The sequence below is a fragment of the Lissotriton helveticus genome, chromosome 2_1, assembly GCF_964261635.1.
Source record: "Lissotriton helveticus chromosome 2_1, aLisHel1.1, whole genome shotgun sequence".
NCBI classification, from domain to species: domain Eukaryota; kingdom Metazoa; phylum Chordata; class Amphibia; order Caudata; family Salamandridae; genus Lissotriton; species Lissotriton helveticus.
The window spans coordinates 99,692,452-99,713,017 of record NC_136059.1 but is presented as its reverse complement, the minus strand read 5'-3'; the positions used below and the strand labels follow the sequence as shown (position 1 = coordinate 99,713,017).

General features: G+C 48.1%; 1 protein-coding gene across 4 annotated transcripts in view; it reads right to left on the bottom strand.

Annotated features, from left to right (window-relative positions):
* Window positions 1–20,292, bottom strand: part of CDC25B (cell division cycle 25B) — a 32,360-nt gene extending 12,068 nt beyond the window's left edge. For 2 of the 4 annotated variants that reach the window (XM_078674549.1, XM_078674550.1), the window contains exons 1-8: window positions 19,714–20,292; window positions 11,584–11,672; window positions 10,231–10,282; window positions 3,823–3,864; window positions 2,823–2,859; window positions 1,697–1,798; window positions 1,159–1,275; window positions 814–951 (exon numbers count right to left, since the gene is read on the bottom strand). In XM_078674549.1, coding sequence (XP_078530675.1) covers window positions 814–951; window positions 1,159–1,275; window positions 1,697–1,798; window positions 2,823–2,859; window positions 3,823–3,864; window positions 10,231–10,282; window positions 11,584–11,672; window positions 19,714–19,886 — 750 coding nt within the window. In that variant the 5' untranslated portion in view covers window positions 19,887–20,292. The remainder of the gene's footprint in view (window positions 1–813; window positions 952–1,158; window positions 1,276–1,696; window positions 1,799–2,822; window positions 2,860–3,822; window positions 3,865–10,230; window positions 10,283–11,583; window positions 11,673–19,713) is intronic. The other 2 variants (XM_078674551.1, XM_078674552.1) reach the window with 1 other exon arrangement.
* Between the last annotated feature and the right edge of the window lie 274 nt (window positions 20,293–20,566).

Genomic DNA, 20,566 nt, shown 5'->3' with positions numbered 1-20,566 from the left:
CACACCAGATTCGCGTATGTCAGTAAAAATGCAGCAGAATGTGAACAAAGTACGGAGGACAGACATAACAAGAGGAGACTGATGTGCAAAATACAGATTAAATATTTTAAGCCTCATTGAGAAAGGAAAATGAAATGCCAAGAACTTTAAAGCTGCAACACCGGGTCCTGAATTACCTGACCACTGCAATGCCAGTAATTCAGACTGCATTATGTATGCATTATTTTACTGGTCAACTCGTAATGAGGCCCTACCTGGTTATAGCCAAGGCCAGACCCCATTACACTGATGCATGTCTTTTTGCCAAGGTAGCCTGCAGATATGTTTAGTCTGATCTAGTCAGACACTTTTGAATTCCCCTGGGGAAGATTGCTTCTGACACACATGCACCTCTATTAAAATGTTTTAATTTAATTTTCTGTAAAGCGCAACATGATGCAACAGCCTCTAAGCACTGGGGCCATAAGGGACATGACAGGTTAATGTTTAGGTATAGTACCAGAGTACTGTGGACTAAATACCATGTAACTAAGTTATTTCATCCTGCATATTAATTTCCAAAATATCTCCTCATTGGAGTTAAAAATAAATATTAAAATAAAATCGTAACAAAAAATCAACACTCAATGGAGCGGTTTTCGAAAACGATATTTAAGCCTCGATGTTGTGTTTGATGTTGTGTTCGATCGTATTTGTGGTATCGATATTTCAAGAGACAACCAACGATAAAGTACAAATTGTGGGATTTGCAGCGATCTGCTGATGCTTGCGTGAAATGTTGGCGCGTGCTCTGGATTCAGACATGCCGCTCACCTTCAGAGGCTGCTCGTGCATGATGTCCATGTACCCATCGTCCTCGTCTTTGTTGGGCGAGAACACCAAGGAAGAGCGGCGAATGAATATAGGGCTATCGCTGTCCAGCTCCTGGTCTTCCTTCTCTGGGGTGAGGCACTGGGAACGAAAGACGAGCAAAATAAAATTAAAAATAACACCAACCGGCTGCGTAACGCCAATAGTGAAAAGACCAATGGAAATGGTTTTTGGTGGTAAACGAAGAAGCATATATTATAAGTTAGAAACAAACAAATGTAACGTGACATCGACTATGTAGGACACGTGATGAAAAGACTTGCTCTTCATACAGGGGGCGACACTTACCATGAGGGCAGGTGCTGAATTTGGTCTTTGGGCAAAACTGTCCTTCTGGTCCTCGAATGAGCAATGGCGGAATCGTGGAATTGGACGTGAAGATGGCTTCTTAAAAATAAAAACCTCCTGTAGAAATCACAGACAATCCATGTTACTAAACAGTGGATCCAAAAGTACAAACTCAGCATGTTTTATTTATTTATGTATTTATTTTGCTTCCAATGCTATTCACGTTTCCAAACCAGCAAGTAAATAACACTTCAACTTCAATTAAAAGAAGTCTGTCTGAGCTATGTTATGGACATCAAGAAGACTACATCCCAGTCATTATTCAGTTGATTTATGCTGAAACTAAGTAATTACTGTGGTGGAGGATGATGAGACAGATAGGAATCAGAGCCCAAAATGATTACACTACAAGACAAATCAAAAGAAAATAGCTTGAAAAATATGAAAGGCAGGAAACTGAAACAGACTTGTCATGTCTAGTTTAATAAGTTAAACAATAGCACGCTTCTAGAAGAAGCAGACGCGGGCCGTGACTTACGTTTTCCTTGTCGCAAGGTGCAGGAGCCCGCTCTGTGACGTGGGAGAAATCAGATGAATTGGAGATGTTTCTGAGGACAAGACTGGAGCCCAGCAGCGAGACCTGGAAGAGCAGGCAGAACACATGCAATCAGCAATGGCATTGCAGAACTCCTTGTAGGGCACACAGACATGTTAAACAGTCACATGTACAGGGCTATCTGAATGACAGTCAGTGAGAGGGTGGAGTTTGTTTAGCAGACTGTGAGCACAGAACACAGGGCTGACAGTCCGAGTTAAAAAATGCTTACGCCACTAAACCTATAAAGGTTGTTGAAACACAGTGCACGTAACACACTTAAAAATTTAAATACGAATCTAGCTGGCAAGGCCAGGCACAATGGTATCTGTAATGACAAACGCTCTGTTGTAACTTTAATAGGAATTCAGATCAGAATGCATATATTTGAGAAAGTTTAAGGAGCTTTTCTTGAACGAGAAGCCTGATAAGCGCTTTCCATGTTTTACTAGTCAAATAGTAATCTTTATTAATTTCTAATCCACCTAAAGCAAGTGTAATATCATTCTTTAGTGTATTAAATTGTTTGCACTTTGTCTCATATATTCATATTATTTTTATCAGGTCTAGGCCATTTTTATAAGATCTTCCTAGTCTCCAATAGCAAGTTACCTTTGTTATTTTGAAAATATTATTGACCTGTATTAGAGCTAAGGGGGTCACACCACTGCATCAGGTTCAACAAAACAAACACAGAAAATGATGCCATCACAGTGCAACAATCTGGTAGCATTTGTTTTAACTAAGAAGCAGAGGGTTTCCTAGTCCATATATTTTCTGATCAGAAAACAACTACTGCGTAACAACGGTGCACAACCCTGATAAATTAAAATATGTGGCGGCTGCCTTTTTTGGGGTGGCTCACTCCGCAGTTTGGGAAGAGCAGAATATTTCTTGCTACTGAGACTTTTAAAAACGTATTGTAGTATGGGAAATCGTTCAACAGTTGCATCACCTTCCATTTCCCGCTCCAGATGTGCATTTTTGAAGAAAATGCAGTAGATGTGTACATTACACCATTTCAACATAGATCTCTGTGAAGTGTCTGCAAGAAAGTTAAAAAACTTACCGGAAGGGAATTTATTCTTCTTATTGGGAACTTGCTGCTGAAAAATCAAGGGTAAGGCATACATTAGTGAATTACCATCGACAACATGTTCATGTTTATTAATGGGGTTTAACTATAACATGGGAGGTCACGCAACAAACCACGTTCATCCTCTTTTTACAGTAATCCCACCCGACCAGCTACTATGAAGAAAGTCACGGGACTGAAAGAGCCCAGTGCCCCAAAAATAGGTCCTTGCAATGGAAGTAACTCACTTCAGAGTAAGAGTTCACATTGCTGTCATCAGTCTTCTAGACTGCAGATGTGTGGGCGGGCATCGTAACGCCTAAATATTATCTGAGATGACTGGATTCTGATGTGTAATATAGAGAAACGACCAGTCTCAAAAATAGCAACACTTTCCCAGATCTGTAATATTTGCATGTTCACCCTAATATTAAAATCCAATTAAAAAAAAAATAGCCATTTTGTTTTCCAAAAGGTCAGCATGAGTAAAATTCCCACTAGCTAGGGCTAGGCTGCTTGTCGAGAGGATGTGGCACAGCAGCCAGAGCTGCCGACTCGGGAGCCTGGGATCCAGGTTCAAACCCAGGTTCGAGTCTCGGCGCTGGCACAACGTCCTGTGATTCTGGACAAAATCTCCCTGTGCCCATGGACAGCGCCTGGGTACCCTCACGGGGGATAAGCCGTGCTATATAAATCTACAAACTTTAACTTAACAGGCCTTGGTAGCAATCAGAAACCCAAGAGCGCTCAAGGCACGAAGAGATTGGCATAGAGCGCTCATGGCATAGAAGAAAGAGATTGGACGAGCAGGTCCTGCAAACAGGGCCCCCGAGACCTATCACCCATGAGGGCCACACATGACCTGTCACTTATGAAGGGCAGACACGACCTCTCAACCATGCGAGACACAGAAGACAAATGTTACCCCTCCTCTCCCCCCCTCCAAAGAGCAAGACATCTTTTGCAAACATTAGGGAAGAAAAGAGATGCTTACTCGTTGGCAACTGGTCCAGTTTCATGAAATGCTGTTTCAAAACTGCAAGGGGAAAAAGAATGAGTTAAAGATGGCGTCTCATCACCTCTGGCAGCAAAATATACGTGGGCACATTTAAGAGAAATGTGTATGCCTGACAATTGGGGTTTTAAAGTCTTCTGAAAATACAATACCACTAAACTTTCCCATGCCTCTTTAAACTACATGGCTCGCGTATGAAACACGTGGACACAGACACACATATGCCCCCTTCTCTCTCTCTTTTTGAGACAACACATCTTCTGTTTTATTGTATAGAACGATAGGTTCGTTTTACGTGTTGCCAGGCGTGGGAAAGAAATGTAACTGTACATCTTTCATTTGGTTATTTCTGAAAGTGGTTGTTAAACTGGTACTAATGAAGTGAAATCTTTACCCAGACAGTATCAGCATTTGTAAAAAAAATCACAACATATTTAAGGGATACTACCCAAAAATATGCTGCATTATGCTGCAGAAAGTGCCTTTTTCTGCTCCCTGATTTATTCAAACCTGCCACATCATTTAGCTCCCCCCTGCCACAAATTCCAGCGGCCTGTACATTTCAGTTCAACACAACAATAACCTTCCCACGAGTAACAAGTCTATCGGTAAACAGCGTTTACAACGCGACTTTTACCACGCACTACCTTTACCACGCAACTTTTACAACGCAAATCGTTACAACGAATTGCGCTGGAGGGGGCGCTGTAGGATAGGTAATAGTTTAATTTACTATCCACCACCTTCCCTACTATCCACGGGGACTGGAGTTGGAATAGTAAATTAAACTATTCACTATTCAGCGCCCCCCAATGCAAGTCGTTGTAACGACTTGCGTTGTAAAACCTGCGTTGTAAAGGCATGCGTGGAAAAAGCATGCGTTGTAACGACCTACATCCAGTCTATCACACTATAGACTGTGTGATACTCGTAAACACTGAACACAAAGGGCACACTGCAGGAAGTGTGCATAGAGCTCGCATGGCCCGCTGCCGCCATTAGTGTTTAGTGCACAGTCAATTTACACTGCGATTGTGTCATGGGAGTGAATTGCAAACCCTGGGAGAACCCGGTGTGATCCTGGACACATTGCTATTTGTGGTCCACAAAAACTTTTTGGGATGACAAAGAATAAATGCCCGTTTTGTGAACTTCGCCGTGAACTACCTCCCCCCCTTCCAAATCCCGCTCACTTATTTTTTTACACAACTTTTTAGCTCTGGCTTAATAGAGCATCTGTCTGCAAGACCTACTGTTGCCAATTCTTTAATTAAAATATACATAGAGTGGGCTTTGGCTGCAGCCAGGAGTACTTTTTCCTTCACTACAATTGCTTGTTTGGTGTATCATTCCACTCCCTATAGTGTGCTCGCTTTGTTCTGCGGGAGGCACTATTTTACAACTCAAAAGTACGCTTAATCACACGATAAAATCTTTATCTGTAGATGCCTTCAATGCAGTAGGCAGTCATTCCACCGCCATAAATTAAAAGTGTCTCTGAACGGCGTAATAACCGACATAAGACTAATTTCTGGTAGTTCAGATGGCCACAAACTAGGAGCTTCCATTTGTAACGGTTCTACTGGTATATGAAAACTTAAAACTGGTCACTGATTATGCTTTATTTTAACACATACCTAAAATAGCAACAACAAAAAACCAAAACAAAAAAAAAAGTGATAAAAAGAAGTCCGGCAGCAAAATCTAAGTCTGCGGCCTAGGCCGGCCAGCAGGGAGACACATTTATGTATGCCAACATCGTGGTGGTCTAGCCACAACTAATCACACCCTGCCCCAGCTGTTCCAGATATGATCTGGGACGCAAACACGGCACACAAAAAACGATAATTGGCCCTTTTCAGATCTTCAGAAATCTTGAAAAAACAAACTGATGCTGTGAATAAAAGGCCTCTCCAATAAAGGGCCTGAGCGTCCTTTCTATAGGAGGCGGGCGGTCGCCATGGCAGCCGGGTCAGGCCCGGCGCGCATCCACCTGTATGCAAATGAGGTGGCTGCAGGCCCCATATGCCCAATAGAGGCATCATGACCCCCCCGCAGCTGTCTGCCGGGCCAGGAAGGGACAAGTGTGGCACCACAAAAGGGGGTGAGGCCCGAGCAGAAAGGAGCTATTCAGGCCCGAGGGAGGGGGTCCTACGAGCAGCACGTGCAGCGTCCCCCCAGCCCCCCCACCCCGCCCCCGCGGCAGATGGGAAGCGTGCCCTACCCGCCAATTACCCCAGAGCCAAGAAAAGAGGAAAAAAAAAAGATTATTGCTCGAACAAAAGGCCTCTTTGGTCTGGTGGAATGCAAACCCCGCCCACGGCTCGGCTTTTAAAAACTGTTTGGTAATTCTAGCTCCTAGAGAGGCAGAGGAATCCGCACAGATGCGCTGTGTGATTTTAGGCGGGAGTTTTGAATGGGCGCCATCTGCCGCAGCCCGTCTTTTGTCGGTGCCTGGAGGCCCCCGGGGGCTCCGATGTCATAAACTGGCCCAGCAGGTGCGGGGGCACCTGTCGGCTCCACTCACCTATAACAGCTTTATTAGCTGAAGCCACGCCCTGTTTATACAATAACAACGCGCTATGTGTATCTTTCATACACACAATGCCAGGATTCTTGGCTCGTGTGCACGAGATTACGGAAATGTTCTTGTGCTTAGAAGAGGCATGAATGAATATAAAAAAGCACGGAGCAACGGATGGATAATTGCATAGGGTGTCTCCGACTTATTTTATAAATACATACATTTGTGATGATATATATGCATTGTTGCCTCTTCAAACGTCTATCGATCTATCAAAGTAATATCTGAATCAACAGACGCTGCTAATAAATGGATAACACGAGGAACCAGTGGTAAAAATGCGCCTGGAGTTTATCAATCACTTCCCCAGATGTACACAATTGCCAGGAAATAGATTCAGAAATCGTTTTTACCTAATCAATCGAGTTTTCGGCAGGTGCGGCCTCAAGGCGCTATGGAGGTTGGCGGTGACACGATTTAATGCACAAAGTAATGTCAATAATAACCGTATATTTCCTTTATCGAGCACGGTTAAATCTGGCAGTCATCTAATTGAAAGTTAATGCATGTTACTCAAATTGACATCATTCCCTTGCATAGCCATGAAATTGATTTTTCACTGTTGAGGAACAAGGCAGGTTAAGTCCTTTTGTGCGGTGTTCGTGGAGCATTATGGGTGAGCTCTGCCGTGTTCTCTCGGAATCATCGCATACTACTATTTCTAGCCAGCTGTGTGGGACATTTTTGGCAAGTGCAACAGTGGAAAATGTATCACCACCTTCTGCTGCCAAGCTGGGAGGGGGTGAGAGCCATGTGTGAGGACCACACGAACACGTGCATCCAGTTCTTCAATCCAGTAATAGCGCATAAAGGCGCAGTGGTTTGCAAAGAGGCGCTACACAAAGCAGAGAGACCACGTTAGACCCATAGCTGTGAAACCACCAAAATCCCTAAAAACAGAGACCAGAACCCAGTATGATAATGTCTGACATAGCGCTAACAAACAGAATAGCACACATTGGCCGCTAGGCCACCTCGATGTATTAGTTGGTAGGGTTCGGATTTTTCTCTGGCCTCACACAATACTATCGCTGGGCCCTTAACATGCAAACAAACTGCATCGCACAGATGTGAACAGTAAACATGGAGGAATCAACTGGCCGAGCCTAAAGATTCAAATTATGGGCGTCAGCATGAGCAGGGCCGGGCACGCAAGAACGAATCAGTTACAAGTTTAAACTCACATAATATTCGTGTCTGTCTCGCCCATGTACCTTCAGGGAACTGTTTACCCTCTCCAACAACACCTACAGGGCCTGGGCGTTGTGTACTCTGCGATAGGCTTGTGTAATCGCAAACCACAACTGACACACACCCAGAGAAAAGCGCGCAACTTTCAAATTTCAGCACCTAATGTCTGTCCGTGAACCAGGGACACTGGAAATATCCGATTCCGGGGCTGCTGCGCTTTCCTCATAACTATGGATTTGCCACATTTGCCCCTTAATGCCAACTACTCTTCTGCATAATGTACAGATTTGGCTCAAACGGATTAAAAGTTACTAAAATCTCAGCAATAAGTGTGATATGCAGTGGGAAGCCCGGTTCAAATGCTGACTGGCCACCTTCAATATCAAAGCTGCGACCCCTGGCACTGTCTTTGCGACCCCTGGCCTCAGAGGTGGCAAAGCAGGGATCCGGGGGAGGTACCTAGGTTATTGAGCCGAGGATACGCTTTGGTGTAAGTGTGACTACAACCGTGAAACCTTTGTTCAGAGTTAACATATGAAGTCATACTATCATGAAACACGCCACACGGGTGTCGCATAATTTGCCTTTTCTTGCCGCATAATGTTTTCACTGCTGCAGCAAAACTTGGTTCTAAGCTGCAGCGCAAGGCCATTGGCCGGTGCCCTAAACCTATCTAACGCCCTCGCACCCACCTCCAGTACATGTGTGGCTTTAAATGCATCATTGGGGCTAAACTTGGCTATTCCAGGTTTCGCACACAGTAATGTACAGCCCATATCTATTGTTATTAGGGCTAACACCTGGTAACTATGCGACTGAAAGGGTTGGTGCAGTGACAATGTCTCTAGGGACATTCTCAAGCCAGCTGTTCGAATACTTGCAGGGCCACCATGGCGTTTCATGCTTCCAATCTAGATAAAGTGAGTACGATTAAAGTGGGAAATACTGCCACTTCAGTGGCCACACCATGGTCGTTTCTAAGGCACGTTTTATATGTGTGGGTGGGATATATAGCGCCAAGCACACCCCAAGCAAGTATCTAGGTGCTAGGGGCTCTAAAACAGAGACGCAGACCTAGATAGTCCGAAGCCTCGAACAGAAAGGAAGAGGGAGATAAAGCCAAGTTTTAGCAGTTTCCTGAGCTTGAGGAAGTTAGTTGTGGAACGGATATTTAGAGGAAAGGTGCTCCAGGGGTAGGACACCAGATATGAGAAGGAACGGCCATTTATTTTCATGCTTTTTCTCGTAAAGGGATTCGATGCTCGCAAGTGCAAACCACCGAGGCAAGCCCAACAAGGTGCCTTCTCTATGCGAGATGTAAAGAGAGGGGACGCTGCAGGAAGAAGTCACGTGCCCAAGCATCCTCGCGGCCACAGCAGTCCGAGAACAGTCGGGGCCTTTGTACACATTAAAGCCCTCATCTGAGCCGCGCGGTCCAGGCCTGCTGAGCGGGTGCCCTGGCAGGCCCCGGGCCTGGACAGCTGAGTGCAGGGTCTGGACAGCAATCGACCCGACAGCTGCCCCTGCCACCAGGCTTGCAGCTGCCAGGGCTCATTCCTGCGGCAGAAAGCATCAGTGACCGCACAACAACCTACTGTGCAGCCGGCCCCTTCAACCTACCTCTGGGGTGCTGAGACACAGAGCCCAAGAGGGCAGCCCGCCAACACCAAACATCTGTGCAAAACTGCTTCCTACAAGCTTGTGACATGTCACTACAACCCCCCTCCCGCAACAACACACAAAATAACTCAGTAATGCATACAACTGACTTTTATGGTGTGCCACGAAACATCGAAAGGCAAGTAGAGACTTTCTACAAATGTGTGTGTATGTGTATTATATATATATCTTCAGGGAGCAAGGAAGGAGTTAAGAATATTAAATCTATGCGTTCTCTTTATGCATTTACCTTTCAATATTTGTCCTTCAATTTCATGTCTACAATATCCCTATGCTTGATATTAGGCATTGCAATCTTTATGCAAGTACTTCCATGGAATAAAGGCGTTAGAAGTATACTTTACTATCACCCATTTCAATGGTATTCACTTTTTGCCAATTTCTAAATCGTGAAAAGCAGACCAGTTTTGCATGGACTGAAGACTCGCAGGTCACAGGTTACGTTAAGTCTCTGCAGTAAGACGATTAACCTATTACACTAACTCTCTGGACTGACATTCACACACACCTTGGTACTTTGCTAACTGACAAATGGTCTGATGCACTGAGCTCTAGAACAGGGGTACACCCCACTGAACTATCTTAGGATTTTACAGAGATAAAACACAAGGCCACACAATGTGTGGCAAGCTGTATTGAGGAAGTAGGCAATGCCACCACTGGACTTCTGGGTGGAGTGGGTGGGTGAAAAGAAGTTACACCACTTTTACGTTTAAAGTGCAAACAGTGCATTTACCTGAGAGTGCGAGTAAGAGTGAATGGGTGTGTATGTGCAAGCATGTGTGTGACTGAAACCTGAAACTAAAGGTCAACAGGTGTGTGATGTCACTTCCGATACCCCTGGCATTTCGGTGAATTTGCGTTCATTTTATCGTGTCCTTTAGGTAGTTGAAAAACGTGTAATCGGGCAGAAGGATGAATGCGTCACTTACGTTTCCTCCATATCCAGTGGGTCCAGCGGGCTGGGCGAATCCATGCAGAAACCTGCGCAGACAGACAGACAAGTGCAACCTTAGCGCGGGTCAGAAACAGGAACCCACCCCATGCCATTCACTTTCAACCACTCGCTGCAGCGGGGGCGCAACGCAGGACTAGGGGGCCCCACACAGGGTGCCAACGCAGAGGGCAACAAAATGGCCAGCTGGGTGCCACCTTGCAAGCTAACAACCCCATGCCATTCACTTTCAACCACTCGCTACAGCGGGGGCGCAGAGCCGCACAAGGGGGTGGGGTAACACTGGGTGCCAATTCAGAGGGCAACATGGCTACCCGGGGACTCGGGGCCACCTTACAGGTCAATAGACTTCATTAATGCACATTCATTGCCACCCCAAAGAAGCAGCAGGGTGGACTCATTTTTTGGCGCCTAGCCGCATGCAAACTGGGCGCCACCCCCCTGGGCAGCAATGGCTACTGTTCTGTTAACACCTGTTCTGCAGATCATCAGCGGTGGTCCCAGACAGTGCTGATATTAAAACACCAGTATAAAGTGCCAATTTAAAGGCCGTAAACACACGGCTAAGCGGGTTGCGCACCAAAGGGCATTGGGGAACCCTCTCTAGAGTGCCACTGGCATGACTGGCGCATTAAAGAGTTCCCAAAAATTAACCCATTCCTACGGTGCTTATGGAGTAAACATGGGGTTACCTGCAAGGCTTCTGGCACGCATGCGCCGTGGCCGAGCCCGCCACACCCAGGGTCAGCAGCAAGTTTTCCACCCCCAGATCTGAAGACACAATCTACACAGCCAGCCTGCGAGCCACAAACACACCCTGAAGACACCCACGCTGCAGCTCTCAGCCATGACTCAAGGGGGCGTGCTCCCTGCTGACGGGATGCCGGGGATGTTTGACATACCTGAGGGGCCCCTGCAGGTACCTGCACCCATCACAGGGCACCTGTCTCTTGTCGCGTGCACACACACACCCCCCAGGGAAAGAAGCATCGACTCCTCTGTGCTAAGCATCACTGGTGGCCTGAAACCAGCATCGGTGCAATGTCAACACAAAGCCACATTCCCAAACTCGGTGTCTGCTGGCGCTCGACTGGAGCGCCCACCACTGCAGCGGGCACCGTGCCCCTGAAACGGGCACCTTATGCCTCAATGCTGAGGGTCTGGGTTTAACCCCAGAGGACATGGCCTGCTCTTATAGAAAACAACGCCAACAACTGGCCAGATGCCATACAGCGCCAGAAGGATGCAACAAACAGACCCCCGGGGCAGCGCCAAGAGCGCACAGCCATGCACCAGGTGAGAGAAGTCCAGACTGGAGTCAGGCACTCACCTGAGTCGGAGGAGTCCGAGGAGGATGTGCGCGAGAGCAACGAGCTCTCCCTCCGGAAGGTCATGGACGGCCTCCTCTTTGGGGTGTCACTGGAAAAAAGAGAAAAGAGAGGGTCACTGAAAGCACAAGAGGAAATAAGAGGGTCAATGAATGCACAAGAGAAACTAGGTCACTGAAAGCAAAAAGTGGAGTCACTGAAAACAAGAGAACATAGAGGGTCACTGAAAGCAAAAGAGAACATAGAGGGTCACTGAAAGCAAAAGAGAACATAGAGGGTCACTGAAAGCAAAAGAGAACATAGAGGGTTACTGAAAGCAAGAGAACATAGAGGGTCACTGAAAGCAAAAAGTGGAGTCACTGAAAACAAGAGAACATAGAGGGTCACTGAAAGCAAAAGAGAACATAGAGGGTCACTGAAAGCAAAAGAGAACATAGAGGGTTACTGAAAGCAAAAAGTGGAGTCACTGAAAACAAGAGAACATAGAGGGTCACTGAAAGCAAAAAGTGGAGTCACTGAAAACAAGAGAACATAGAGGGTCACTGAAAGCAAAAGAGAACATAGAGGGTCACTGAAAGCAAAAGAGAACATAGAGGGTTACTGAAAGCAAGAGAACATAGAGGGTCACTGAAAGCAAGAGAACATAGAGGGTCACTGAAAGCAAAAGAGAACATAGAGGGTCACTGAAAGCAAAAGAGAACATAGAGGGTTACTGAAAGCAAGAGAACATAGAGGGTCACTGAAAGCAAAAGAGAACATAGAGGGTTACTGAAAGCAAAAAGTGGAGTCACTGAAAACAAGAGAACATAGAGGGTCACTGAAAGCAAAAGAGAACATAGAGGGTCACTGAAAGCAAAAAGTGGAGTCACTGAAAACAAGAGAACATAGAGGGTCACTGAAAGCAAAAGAGAACATAGAGGGTCACTGAAAGCAAAAGAGAACATAGAGGGTTACTGAAAGCAAAAAGTGGAGTCACTGAAAACAAGAGAACATAGAGGGTCACTGAAAGCAAAAAGTGGAGTCACTGAAAACAAGAGAACATAGAGGGTCACTGAAAGCAAAAGAGAACATAGAGGGTCACTGAAAGCAAAAGAGAACATAGAGGGTTACTGAAAGCAAGAGAACATAGAGGGTCACTGAAAGCAAGAGAACATAGAGGGTCACTGAAAGCAAAAGAGAACATAGAGGGTCACTGAAAGCAAAAGAGAACATAGAGGGTCACTGAAAGCAAAAGAGAACATAGAGGGTTACTGAAAGCAAGAGAACATAGAGGGTCACTGAAAGCAAAAGAGAACATAGAGGGTTACTGAAAGCAAAAAGTGGAGTCACTGAAAACAAGAGAACATAGAGGGTCACTGAAAGCAAAAGAGAACATAGAGGGTCACTGAAAGCAAAAAGTGGAGTCACTGAAAACAAGAGAACATAGAGGGTCACTGAAAGCAAAAGAGAACATAGAGGGTCACTGAAAGCAAAAGAGAACATAGAGGGTCACTGAAAGCAAAAAGTGGAGTCACTGAAAACAAGAGAACATAGAGGGTCACTGAAAGCAAAAGAGAACATAGAGGGTCACTGAAAGCAAAAGAGAACATAGAGGGTCACTGAAAGCAAAAGAGAACATAGAGGGTTACTGAAAGCAAGAGAACATAGAGGGTCACTGAAAGCAAAAGAGAACATAGAGGGTTACTGAAAGCAAGAGAACATAGAGGGTCACTGAAAGCAAAAAGTGGAGTCACTGAAAACAAGAGAACATAGAGGGTCACTGAAAGCACAAGAGGAAATAGAGGGTCACTGAAAGCACAAGAGGAAATAGAGGGTCACTGAAAGCACAAGAGGAAATAGAGGGTCACTGAAAGCACAAGAGGAAATAGAGGGTCACTGAAAGCAAGAGATAAATAGAGGGTCACTGAAAGCTACATAAGAGGGTCGCTAAAAGAAAGAGGGGAGAGTGTCGCTGGAATGAGAAAATGTTACTGAAAGCAAGAGGAGAGAGTGTATCACTGAAAACAATAGAAGAGTGTCAGTGAAAGCAAGATGGGAGCGAGTGTCACTGAAAGCAAAAGTGGAGTTACTGAAAACAAGAGGAGAGAGAGGGTCACTGAAAGCACAAGAGAAAATAGAGGGTCACTGAAAGCACAAGAGAAAATAGAGGGTCACTGAAAGCACAAGAGAAAATAAGAGGGTCACTGAAAGCAAGAGATAAATAGAGGGTCACTGAAAGCAAAGTGGAGTAACTGAAAACAAGAGGAGAGAGAGGGTCACTGAAAGTAAGAAAGACATAGAGGGTCACCGAAAGCAAGAGAGAATAGAGGGTCACTAAAAGCAGGAGTAGTCACTGAAAACACGTGAAGAGAGTGCCACAGAAAGCACGAGAAGTGTCAATGAAAGCACGTAAGGGGAGAGTGTCATTGAAAGCAACCTGAGAGGGTCACTAAAACCAAGAGGAGAGAGTGTCACTGAAATAAAAGGCACTCAAAGGAGAGAGTGTCACTGAAAGCAACCGGAGGGAGGGAGAGTGTCACTGAAGCATGCGAGGAGAGTGTCACTGAAAGCGTAGGGAGGGCGGGGGTCACATTCCCCTGTAGGGCACCGGATCAGGGCCAGGCGACAATGGCGCGACCCCGCTCATCCAAACAATGCTCGCTGGAGCCGGCCCGGCCGTGGAGTCAAGGCCCAGCCCCGGGCCCGAGGCCACGCGCTTTGTCGCAAACAAAAAGGGATGATGGGGGATTATCGGTGCGAGATAACATCCTGCTGCGGTGGGTATCTGCAGGGGCACGAGAGGGGCCTCTGCGCGAGCTCGGATGTGCTGAACGCCAGTTCGGCAGTGCAGGGCCTTACTTAGCCAGAGTGCCCAAAGAGCTTACCACCGGAACCGGAAGCAGCAGTGACCCTGTGCGTGCTACCGGCCCTCACAGCATCGAGTTAGTAATACACCGCACCGGTGACCGTGCCTCTGGGGTGTCTGTGATTACCAGCAGTCACAGCTCAGTGCACTAAGTGTGCACTGTAAGGATCAGGATTGACCCCCCCACCCCAAGGTCAAAGGTTCAAGCCACAGAGGGCAAACTCCACCTGTCACCCTCATGAGTGCCACTGACCTGTGCAACAATACACACCTGGTTTACACCACGAAAGGGACTCTGCCTCGTTGTAATGCATGAACCTGAAAATGCATTAGGATGTCGACAGTGCGATAGCCAATCAGATTCCTCTGAACAAAGCCCATAACCGCTGACCGTGGGACAAAGAGCCCGCCATGATCACATCCCTCCAGCCCCATCTGTTCTGCTCTCGAGCTTGGCCCATGCGGTTAGGGGTCAGACACCACCTCCCACCCCAGGGGGGAGGCACCGTTGTGGCCCCCATGGGTGACTGGAGCTCTCCTGTGGGTCTGGAAAGTGAAGGTCAAATATGGACGTGGGCAGCGGGGTGGCTGCGCTTTTGGTATTTATTAATCGTAATTACTTGACACTTGGTACCTGTAGCCATCACTCAGTAGAATCGACATGCCATGGGTAGGAGTCATTAACTCCCACCACCCTTAGAAATAAGATGATGAACAAGAGTGCCCAATGAACCTGAAGCGCCTGGGGTGGATGGTTTTCAGAATAAAATGAAAGTGGTGCCAGGTGGCCCCATTGGAACCTATCGAGGACCAATGCCCACGTGTGACAAAGATCTTCTCCTATCCAGGGGGTGCAGTCTCCATTGGTGCAACAGGTGCAGTGACACCAGGGCACAGAGCCCCGAGTGGTCACTAAACCCTGCTAATTCTTTACTTTACTCTCTCAACAGCAGTCAAAGGGGCTAATTTCTTTGAATGCACCAGGGGGGCCCCATGGCATCCTTGATACACTACAGGCCCAATCCCAATAACTATTTATTGATCAAGAATTGCTCCCATGTCCAAACCTGACCCTTCCAGGGTGTGGTCTGCCCGCCCTTGCACATTAGCCCCCCCCGACATTCAGTCTAGATCCGCTGGGGCAGTATGTAAAGTGGGCTTTGTGGATTTTCGGGACATTCACAATCCTCTGGAGGAAAATCATTCATAAAGGGGTATCCCAAAAAGGATGGCACGATTGTGACCACTGGACTCACTAGTGTTTCCACAAGAAGGCCTGATTACCCCAGCCAAGGTTGTCTGGTTAATGAGCAGCACGGGGGGGGGGGGGTATTAGGGGGGGGGGGAAGCTGAGCTGCCACGGCCACGCAGGCGGCAGACTCACCCAGCCAACACCTTACTTACACCACAGACCCAGCAGGGGCCTGTGCCCATGTGAAGCAGCATTACTGGAGTACTCCTTCACTTACTCCTACATGGCGTTGTGACTAGGCCACAACGACAAAACAAGTAAAATGTTCATGAAATGCAACTAGGCAAGGGGCATTATTATTTTTGTTTCTAAGAACCCACCCCCCGTTGCACTCGTGCACCAAAGGACGTTTCGGGGCCGATGCAAAGAATACCTGTACTCCTTTCAGTACTAATGAATGGGACTGTCACTTAGCCCCAGTGTCTAGACAGGGCTTGAGTTTGGAAACATGTGGATTACTCAACTGAAACTGGTGCTCGTATCGACCTTAAAGGATGAGGGGCTGAATGGGCCCCACCGGAATTTGAATCTAAGACAAGGTGCCAAACACAGCTCACTACAGTGAATGCATTGGTTCAGGGAGACACCCCTGGCTATAACACTTAGTGTCACCAGACTCAGCTGCAGATTGTAAATGTGGGATTCTTGTAAAGCGCACTGTTACTCTACCCGAGTGTCCTGGCGCTGGAGACCGCTGGGGAACCCGTCCAGTTTTCCCTGTGAGATGGTCCCTTTCTGGGTATCTCCAGGGTGAAACCAGGCATCCCCGGCGAATGTGGGGGGCCGTTGTAGAGATGAGGAAAGCTAATGCCCAGAGTTATCGAGTGTGATCCCTGGTTAGAGTAGGCACCGAGGCGAGACCCTGCCGTCAATTGAACCCTGGTCCTGGGCCGTTCTTTGCTTACAGGTCTGCCGCCTCTAACCAGTGAGCCACACCACTCCACTGTTACAAAGCTCCTACATATACACTAGCCTTCCAAGCGCCTATTGTTCTTACGATAACTTCCGAGCCTCCCGATGTTACATACCTAGGACCTCGCGTTTTTATTATATACATGTTCTAATCTGAAAAAATTGATTATTGGTGAACTTTTTTTTTTCCGCACAGTATTGCAGGAAGGCCTCCACGGCTGGGGGTCATCAGTCCCGCAGGCTTGCCACCAACATTCTCTAAATAAAATATATTTTTTGCCTCTGATGAACCTTTTTGCCTCTGATGAACCTTCAACCCTGTACCGAGGGATTCGCACGTATGCACTTGGTACAAGTCAGACAAGTGGACGGGCGGGGCAACCCTCCAGGTATTATTGTTATTGCCCACCTCCGCCACAGGGGGCGCCAAAGACAGCGCTAACCTAGCGCTCCCTTTAAATGACAACACCCAGGCGAGGCAGCCAATGAACGGGGAGCAGAGCAGCACCGGGAAGTGCAGATCAACAGCAGGAAACACTTTGGGCCTGTAGTGCCTGGGAAAGTCAACAGTAGCTTGCTGCTTTCATCTGTATGTGGGATTCAGGGTGTAGATATGGCTGAGTGGCTAAATTTTAGGTTGTCAGAACAAGATGATGCCAGTTGTCCCAAATTGTGTGATCTTGGACAAAGCAATCTTGGCTTTTATCACCCATGATATTTGTATACACTCAATTCTGCAACGTTTTAACGATCTTTGGATATATATACACTGCATTACTTGGTATTTGTGCACCACGCCCACGTATAAGCGGACCAATATGTGTGATGGACAAAACGTATTCCTCCCCTTGCCTCTCTCCGGGGTAGCTGTGTTCGCCTGGTCGCGGGGGAAACCGAGGAACATGCCATCTGCGAGACATGACGTAGTCATTTCCCAGGGTCATTTTATCTTTACAAGGGAAACTTGGCATTCGCACTTTAGCAATAAAAGTGAATTCCTCTGCACATTTGTTCACAATAACATTCGATCTGGCCGCATTTAGCTTTGCTGGCGTGGCCAAACCCTTATATTCCTGCAGCCTGTTCGATAACACACCTTTCCACTTATTTCTCCGGGAGTCGTTAAGTGGTGGGCGTGACGCCCTGTGCACGTCCAGGCGTCGGCGCTGACACTTGCACGGTTTGCTGGTCCCGACCTGTGAACCCCGGCACAAATCCCCTCCCCCCTGGTGACAGCCTGTGATCTCTCATGGTAATGAGCCTGGTAGCCCGCCACCAGCACAGCTGTTGTGTCACAGCCCCCAGGCTCTTGCACCCCCCCCCCCTCCCTCGATGCGGCTCGGGTGGCGTGGGGACTCCGTCTGGGAGCCCCAGGGCCGTAATCCTCGAAGATAAGAAGGATGCGGCGTCCCCCGATGGATCAGCGCTGCAGAGGCCGCCGGAGGGCACCAGGGGAGACATGAACCGGGCACGCAAAGATCACTAGTGCAAAACAAAGGGCGGCGTCACAGCGCGTGACTGCAACACCCCCCTAACCCCTGAGAGAAGAGGGGGTGCAGCGGGAGCCGCAGCTGGGAAAAGAGGACAGCGCACACGGGAGCAGTTCTCAGATCACCAGTGTAAAACACAACAGTCACACTGAGTGTGAATGGCATACTCCCAGGCCATACCCATCAACAGAGAGGAGGGGTGCCAGAGTCGGTCAGCTGGGCACTGACCATAACACACACTGGCACGAGGTGCATTTCATACCTAGCAAAGATCAATAGTGTAAAAACAAAACACAGGTTCACAATGTGTGTGACTGCACTATCCCTGGGCCTATACCCTTAAGAGAAAAGAGGGGGTGCAGAAGGAACCTGCCACCCCACCGCAGCTGGGAAATGGCCACCGCACACAGAGGCTGCGATGCCCTCCTGTAAAGATCACTAGTGTAAAAACAAAACACAGGTTCACAATGTGTGTGACTGCACTATCCCTGGGCCTATACCCTTAAGAGAAAAGAGGGGGTGCAGAAGGAACCTGCCACCCCACCGCAGCTGGGAAATGGCCACCGCACACAGAGGCTGCGATGCCCTCCTGTAAAGATCACTAGTGTAAAAACAAAACACAGGTTCACAATGTGTGTGACTGCACTATCCCTGGGCCTATACCCTTAAGAGAGAAGAGGGGGTGCAAAAGAAACCTGCCACCCCACCGCAGCTGGGAAATGACCACCGCACACAGGCAGAGGCTGCGATGCCCTCCTGTAAAGATAACTAGTGTAAAAACAAAACACAGGTTCACAATGTGTGCGTCTGCACTACCCCTGGGCCATCCCCCAGGATACGCCTGAGGCTGGACTACTCTCGGAGCACAGGCCCCCAGTGTAAAAACACAACCGGTGGAGATTCTGAAACAGTGTAAAAACAACAAAACACAGGTTCACAATGTGTGTGAATGCACAACCACTGAGCCTTAACCATTAAGAGAAAAGAGGGGGTGCAGAAGAAGTCTGCCACCCCCCAGGATACGTCTGAGGCTGGACTTCTCTCGCAGCACAGGCTCCTAGTGTAAGAACACAAATACCGTGTAAATACAAAACACAACTTCGTCATGACGTATACACCTAAATTCACATTTAGGAGAGGTAGTAAGGGATGGGTGGCAGCGACTAGATGTTCATAAAACACACCCAACAGCAAAGTTGATGAATGAATTGTGTGATGCACGAATAACTTTACATGCACATAATTCTAGCAATAAAATGTCGTGGACGGAAAGAGCCCCTCTAATGTAGGGGGCACAATGCATACCCAAATCTACGCAAGCCATAGTGCGAGCCCCCCCTTGAGAGCTGCAGGGTGCGTGCACGGCCTGTGTTGCACACAAGAAGCAGTTTCTCGAGTGGGCCCTGGACCCCGCAGCCACAAACAGGAGCTGCACACAGCGTACGTGCCAGCACCGAAGAAAACGTAACCAAGGAGGCAGGGCCCACAAACAGGCCTAGTTATCAACAAACTCCAAAGGCGGGTAGAGAGCGTGGGTAGTGGGTGCAGTGGTCGGGGGGACAGGGGGGAGAGACAGGACAGTGCAAAAGAAGCAGGACAGAGAGCAGTAAAAGCAGGGACGCTGAAGACTTACCTGCCCAGGCCGCCCAGCTTGTTCAGGTTGAGGGTCAGGTTGGTGACCGGGGACACGGCCCCCCCAGAGTGGGATCGGAAGAGACCCCGGGCCGCGTGCGGGGCGCAGGACCCCCCGGCCACGTCCTGCCGGCTGCAGGGCCCGAAGTCACTGAAGATCCGCTCAAAATCCATCCCGGCACAAGGACGCGAGCCGCAGGGAGAATCTTGAGAAGTTTCTTTGCAAATGCAAATAAATCACCAAAAGGGCGCTAGCGGGAGAGTGAGGCTGCGGCCGGACGGGTCTCACAATTCAAAGTATCTCGTGCAGAGGAGTAAAAGTGCAAAGCGGAGCAGCGGCGGCACGAGCAGTGGGGCTCATGAAAGCTGGAGTATATATACGAATATATAAGTTATTGCACAGAATAAATACAATAAAGCGGGGAAGTTGCAGGGAGGAGAAGCCGAGGTGGCCGGGACTGAAAACTACATAAGTCTAGGAAAGGGGAATAAATAAATAGAAAGCGAGGCCTGGACAGCGGCAGGCCCGTGCGGCGGCGGAGGTGCTTCTCAAGCCGGGCCCCTTCTTCCTGTCCCTGCGCTGCCCTGATATTTATATTCGAAAAATAACACGGGCCGGGGGCGGGGCCGGGCCATTGAGGGCGCTGGGGGTGGGCGGGGCCGAGGCGGCTGGGAGGGGCCTGGGGCCAGGGCGCGCTGTGCTGTGGGGTCACGGAGGGGGAGGGCGGGATTAGAGTCTGGCGGGAACAGGGAGAGGCACTGATGTGCTAGACTAGGCTGCATAAGCAGCGGACTCCGGCAGCAGGAATGCACGCCCTGCACAGGAAGTGCACAGAGAGCTGCAGGCTGTCACA